A 7,118-nucleotide genomic window follows, 5' to 3' on the forward strand; every position below is an offset into this window, starting at 1 on the left:
ATGTATATCACGATTCATACGCTGTTCACTTTTCTGACTTTTGTACATAATTCCATGTACTCTACATGCACCTTTGATGAGTTGTAGTGCACCTGAGAACTATACACAATAATTTCATTATTATTATTATTATTATTATTATTATTATTATATTCTGATGATGATGAAGATAAGATATAATTGATTTGCCAAACACATGGTTATTGCTAGTTTCCAAGTATAACTCACACTTAAGTCATAGGCCGCACAGTTTCTAACATGGCACAAACTGTTGTCCACTTATAGTACTGGATACTCTTGACAAAAAGATCATGTGTTAGTTCCATTCTTTTAATACATTAGCCTTTTTTTTATGCCAGGAAAAAAATACAGAAAATTTAGAATTTTAAAGAAACAATTTATGATACTACTTGAAATTTGATTTTAGTCTCTTTCTAAGATATGTGATTATTATACATTTTAACATTTTTTCGTGTGTGTAATGGGTAAAATTATATAAAAATATTGGCGGAAATACAATCTGACATGTTTTAAAATATGAGTGTGTGTGTGTGTGTGTGTTATGCGTTAGCATATTCTGTATGCGTTTGCTAATGTGAGTTTGTTGCTAAAAGTTCTTCTACATTATATAACCTCTCCATCTCCCAACCTCTTGGTCAATTAATCTAGATATTCTAATCTATTGCTGACTGTTATTAACTTGACAAACATGGGCTGCTGAGACAGCTTACAGCTTTTCCTGTACTCCAATAGCCTGACACAGGAAATCATTGAAATACACAGCAATTTTACAAGAGGGCACATATCCTTCGTGATATTGCTCTTTCCACGGTGAATCTTCTAACTCTTCAAATCTGTGATTTGGTGTTTATTTTTAATGCTTTGAGTTTTTTCACTGGTCAGAGAAGAGCAAACATACCTTTTGAGAGACCACTTCAGTTGTGTATGGGTGGGGAGGTGTACGTGGATGAGTGTATGTGCATGCACACACTGTGTGTGTATGCATGTGTTTGTATGAGTAGGCAAGTATGTGTGGACATCATTAGACTTCTTAGAAAAATTTGATTCTTAGGAAAGCATTTTTATTATTTACTAACATTGAAGTGGTGAACTGGTAGAATCGTTGGAGCATCAACCACAGTGCTTAGCAGTATTTCATTTGGCTCTTTATATTCTGAGTTCAAATTCCACTAAAGTTGACTTTGTCTTTCATCCTTTTGAGGTTAAGAAAAGAAGTACCAATTGAGCCCTGGGGTTGATGTAATCAACTAACACCTTAGCCCTAACATTGTTGGTATTGTACCAAAATTTGAAACCATTAGTTACTAGCATCTAGCATAAATCATTAACTCTTCAGAATGTATTATCAAAGGCGGTGAGCTGGCAGAAATGTTGGCACACCGGGCGAAATGCTTAGCAGTATTTTGTCTGCCATTAAGTTCTGAGTTCAAATACCACTGAGGTCGACTTTGCCTTCCATCCTTTCGGGGTCGATAAAATTAAGTACCAGTTACGCATTGGGGTCGATGCAATCGACTTAATCCCTTTGTCTGTCCTTGTTTGTCCCCTCTATGTTTAGCCCCTTGTGGGCAATAAAGAAATAAGAAACGTTGGCACAGTGGGCGAAATGCTTAGCTGGCTTTACGTTCTGAGTTCAAATTCCACCGAGGTCAACTTTGTCTTTCATCATTTCGGGGTCAATAAATTAAGTACCAGTTGTGTACTGAGGTCGATCTAATCAACTAGCCCCTTCCCCCAAAATTTCAGGCCTTGTGCCTAGAGTAGAAAAGAATGTATCATCAATATGTACTTGCTTTAAAAAATTGATTTTAGTACATTCAAATTGTTTTCTTGCTATAAAAGCAAAGTCTACCTCTAGAAAAATAGATTAGTTGTTCAGACAGAAAACAATAGAATTGATAATCATCTAGATTATCAATATACATGAAGACCACAAGGTTAAGCAGGAAGTGATGACTAAGATTACTGCCTTGAGGTCACTTAACTCTATTTAAATTTTTTAATATTCTTCCACTATTTACTTCATTAGTGGAGGTGCATGGCTTAGTGGTTGGGATGTTGGACTCATGACTGTAAGATTGTGATTTTGATTCCTGAACTGGAATATGCATTGTGTTCTTGAGCAAAACGTTTCATTTCATGTTGCATCCAGAGAGGAATGCTTGAGAAACTCAGAAACTCCTTCAGAGTAATGTGGACTAATCATTTACTTCATTAAACATGGCCTCAGAAGCTAGCGCTCCCAGTTAAAAGTCTTTTTAGAACATTTCATTACAAGAGAATCATTTAGTGTTGTTCAAAGAATTAGTTGTCTTTGGTATGTTTGTTCCCAAACAACACTTATTTTAGTGCTGTTGACACTGCTGGATTGAATGGTACCGTCCAGGTGTCGAAATCATAATGATATCCGTGAGGCAGCTGATGATGGAGGTATGTTGGATTGTTGGTATGGCTGTTTTTGTATGTATGGAATAGTATTATAACACATCCTTTTGATATATATTGACACTTGTTTTTCAAACAAAATAAATAATAGGACAGTTGAAGTTTAGAGCTTAGAATAATCGGCTTAAGTTAGAAGGCTATAACCAAGACTAAATTAATAGCTGGTAACAGGAACCATAGAAACTTCAAGAGGTACTGCTCACTTTGAAAGAAGAGAGCAGACAGAAGCTCAGCTCCATATGGTGGTCTATGTAAAGATTGTATACAAAAGATGTATTGGTATTTGGTACACTGCACTGCAAGTTGATAAACAAGAATCTATGAGTGAAAGACCATAGATAATCCCAGATGGTCTGCTAGAAATGGTAGATAAGGTGACATAATTGGTTATGGTTGGTGGAACTAGTTTCAGTAGAATGGCTAGAATTAGGGTGATGCGGAAGAAATTTACATTGATATCTTTATTGGCAACTGAATACTTCTTTCTGATTTAAAGACAGACAGTATCAGGCATCTAAAAGAGGTCATATCATATCTTTGGAGAAATTTTCTTAAAAAAGATTTTACATGTTTTGTTTTTGTTGGCTGGTTTAAACATAAAAATAAAACAGGTAGAGTATTTGGGTCAAAATGCTAAAGAATTAAATCTTATTTCTCTACCAAGAAAGATTAGTGATCAGATTAACTGAAGCATTTTACATTGTAAAAGATGTTTCTTGTAATCAGTTCAGCCAGTTGTAATAATGTAGTGTTTCCCCAATTCATTTAACGTTAAACCAGTGATAGCCTAATTCTTGCCTAGGTAGGATGTTTGCCTTATTGTAAGGTTGTTACTCAGAAGATATTTAATGTCATGAAACCACCAGACTAATTGAGATATCACCAGTCAGTTTAGCATCTTGTGTTAGAGGGGCTTTTCTCCTTCTGCCAATGTGTTAACTATAATGAATCTCTCTCATAGTGATGTCATTATTTATACCCCAAGCAGTAAACATTACTTCAGCTATCGTTACTTCAATGCAAGAATATCTATGTATTTACTCGGTCTGCTAGAAATAGCTGCTAAAATCTCCCTCATCACTCCCTGCCGCCTTCAAAAAGCAGCACATAAAAAAGTATATCCCTAGATATACAAAATGACCACAGCTAGAATTTCTCTGATCATAGGTCTTCTCAATCGGAGATGATCTGTACCTAAACAACAAATATGAGAGTAGAAATATCTTTTGTAAATTCTATCATAACACAAGTTGACATGGTAGGTATAGGGTGATAAATTTTTAAACAGCTTTCTTCTTTCTGTGTGATATCTGGATCATCATCATCATCATCATCATCATCACTTGTCATAAAAATCAATATTTTACTTCAATTGTTTTTCTTTCTCTCTTTCAGGTTGTTGATTTCGGCTGGCCAGATCATCTGGCACCACCCCTGGAGCGATTATGTAGCATTTGCAAATCTATTGACTCTTGGTTAAATTCTGACCCTCAGCATATTGTTGTCATTCATTGTAAAGGAGGCAAAGGTAGAATTGCCGTGGTTACTGCTGCTTATATGAACTACTGTAACATCTGCTCCAGGTAACTTGGAATTATATCTTTTTTTTTACCTCTTTTCCAAACACATTACCATCACTCTTGGCCAAGATATATCGCTTCCAGGTAGATTCGAATTATGTTTGGTGTAACTTAGACTAGTTCTAATTTTTGGTATGTAAGTTTAGTGTCATTACTGGCACTATCTATTCCTGCTTTTATTGAAGTTGCTAGAGAACATAGTTTTGATGTGTCATTCCAAACTCAATCATGTAAATGGAACTGGTCATCATCATCATCGTTTAACATCCGTTTTCCATGCTGGCATGGGTTGGACGGTTTGACTTAACTCTGGAAAGCCAGTGGCTGCACCAGGTTCCAATCTGATCTGGCAATGTTTCTACAGCTAGTTGCCCTTCCTAACACCAACCACTCTAAGAGTATAGTGGGTACTTTTTACATGCCACCAGCACAGGAGCCAGTTGGGGAGCATTGGCATCGACCACGTTCACAAGAACCAATCAAGCAGACCTGGCATCGACCACGTTCAGATGATGCTTTTTATGTGCTACTGGTATGGGAGCCAGTCAGTGGGCACTGGTATTGACTACGTTTGGATGGTGCATTTTACATGCCACCAGCACAAGAGCCAGTCAGTGGACGCTAGCATCAACCACATTTGGATGGTGCATTTTATGTGCCACCAGCATGGAAGCCAGTCAGGCAGCACTGGCCACAGCTATGATACTGGTTTTACTTGACTCAACAGGTCTTCTCAAGCATATCATATCGCCCAACGCATCAAGGGTACTTTTAAATGGGCCAGACATGCAACATTGGCATCGGCCATGGCTGCAATCTCACTTTAGTTGCCAGGTCTTCTCAATCACAGCATATCTCCAAAGGTCTTGGTCTCCTGTTATTGCCTCTGTGAGGCCCAACGTTTGAAGGTCATGTTTCACCACCTCATCCCATGTCTTCCTGGGTCTACCTTTTCCACAGGTTCCTTCCACAGTTAGGGTGACATTTAGTTAATTACCTGGGTCTTCCTAAGTTTGCCTCAGAAAAATTAAATTTATTCTTGGTACATTTCATGTTTAATCCAACAAACATTCTTACCTGTAACTTCTTTTATTTATTTCAGGTGAGTTCATATTTAATGTTACCTCTTTTAGTTCTATGTGCAACAGACCAGTGTCCCGTTTAGGGAAAGTCTTGTGATTTCGGTCACTTATATGCCTTATGAGTTCTAGGATTCAAGGCAGTACTTATTTACTGTGGAGGCATGTGGCTTAGTGGTTAGAGTGTTGGACTCATGATCGTAAGATTGTGGTTTCAATTTCTGGACTGGGCAATGCATTGTATTCTTGAGAAAAACACTTCACTTCATGTTGCTCCAGTCCACTCAGCTGGCAAAAAGGATTAATCCTACAACAGGCCAGGGTCCCATCCAGGTGGGGAATATATAAATGCTGTGAAACCAGGAAACTAACCCTTATGAGTCAGTATAACTTAAGAAAGTAACTGTATCTATACCTATTACTTACCTACTTCTTGCTAGCCAGTCTTGGAACGTAGGAGTTGATTTCACATTCTGATTGTAGCTCATTATTTATTTATTTTTTTTCAGCAAAGACCAAGCTCTTGATAGATTCGCTATGAAGCGATTTTATGATGACAAACTTGGTGGTTTGCCACAACCATCACAGAGAAGGTAAGACAACATATTTCTATTATTTCTTCCGTTTATCCTCGGACATTTTTGTTAAGACTACTGTTCTATTTTGCACATGACACTCTGGAAATAACAAACCCGGATGGTGGATCACCATAGATATCTGCTAATATCAGTGCACCAATGGTAGCTATATTAAAATGCTGGGGCACAAATGGTTTCAATGTAAAAATAGCAATTTGCATGGGCTAGCAAGGGAGCCTCTACATGGTCATATGCCCTGCAAGAAATAGTTGCTGAATCTCCCAGAAATCACTCTTTCTTCAATAATACAGGCCTAAACATTCCTGAAAGCAGGATGATTATGACTGGAACACTCTAGGTCTACTCACTCAAATTGAGAAATTTGAAACCATTATTATTATTATTATTATTATTATTATTATTATTATTATTAGCATGCCAGACAAAATGCTCAGTTTCATCCTTCTTTACCTTTTGAGATCAAATTCCACCAATGTTGACTTTGTTTCTCATCCTTTTCATGTTGATAAAATAAGTACCAGTTGAGCACATTCTACTGAGGTCAACTTTGCTTGTCTCGCATCTCTGTCAGATTTGCCCACTAGATTGGATGCTAGTCACTGCATGTTAACTTGCCTATATGGTACTAGTGTTAATGTGTCTTGCCCTAGGACAAAGCTATGACCTACAGTTCCATTAAGTTCCAGCAATGATTATACTGTTAATTGAGTTAAATCTTTTTTTTTATTGACAGTAATCTTAATATAACTTGGAGATGTTGATTTGTATAGGTGTACAGTGTGTGTGTGTCTAAATTATTATCCACTTGACTTTGAGTTTTACAGCTTTTGACAGCTTTAAACGGTTGTGTCTGTGTTGATATATATATATATATATATATATATATATATATATATATATATATATATATTTGTGTGTTCCATTTACAGCGTGCATTTAACTTTGTATTTCAAACTTAGATGTGTGTGAGTATTTGTCCGTTTACTGTAATTATGTTATGTAGGTGACAGGGTGTGACAACAAAATACCTAGATCCTATTCTACTTAGCCTGCCTTAGTTGTTGTTACCAGCTGTACTGACAGTCATCATTCGCCATGGGACTTTAGGTTCTCTGGTCTTTTTTTTTTTTTGCTGATGGTTGCTACTGTTGTTATGTAACTCAGCTCATCCCAGATTGAGCAAACTTATGATCAGAGGCATTCCAGCCATGGCTATCTTGTCTTTTCAAGACTACAGTTTCCAATATGTTCTTTTCTAAGACAGTGTGGCATGATTTGAGAGATTCAGGTATCATTTCTAGTATGTTGAGCAACTATAAAGAGGTTTCCTCTTTGGCTCATTGGTGTGTGTGTGTGTGTGTGTGTGTGTGTGTGTGTGTGTGTGTGTGTGTGTG

The 7,118-nt window shown here is 37.0% G+C and overlaps 1 protein-coding gene across 18 annotated transcripts in view; it reads left to right on the top strand.

Moving 5' to 3' along the window:
• The window catches only part of LOC106882633 (tensin-1), an 835,201-nt gene that overhangs the window by 707,504 nt on the left and 120,579 nt on the right, over positions 1 to 7,118 (top strand). For all 18 annotated transcript variants that reach the window (XM_052970116.1, XM_052970114.1, XM_052970115.1 and 15 more), the window contains 2 exons: positions 3,862 to 4,049; positions 5,635 to 5,718. In XM_052970116.1, coding sequence (XP_052826076.1) covers positions 3,862 to 4,049; positions 5,635 to 5,718 — 272 coding nt within the window. The remainder of the gene's footprint in view (positions 1 to 3,861; positions 4,050 to 5,634; positions 5,719 to 7,118) is intronic.

This window comes from Octopus bimaculoides, chromosome 8 (genome assembly GCF_001194135.2).
Source record: "Octopus bimaculoides isolate UCB-OBI-ISO-001 chromosome 8, ASM119413v2, whole genome shotgun sequence".
NCBI classification, from domain to species: Eukaryota; Metazoa; Mollusca; class Cephalopoda; order Octopoda; family Octopodidae; genus Octopus; species Octopus bimaculoides.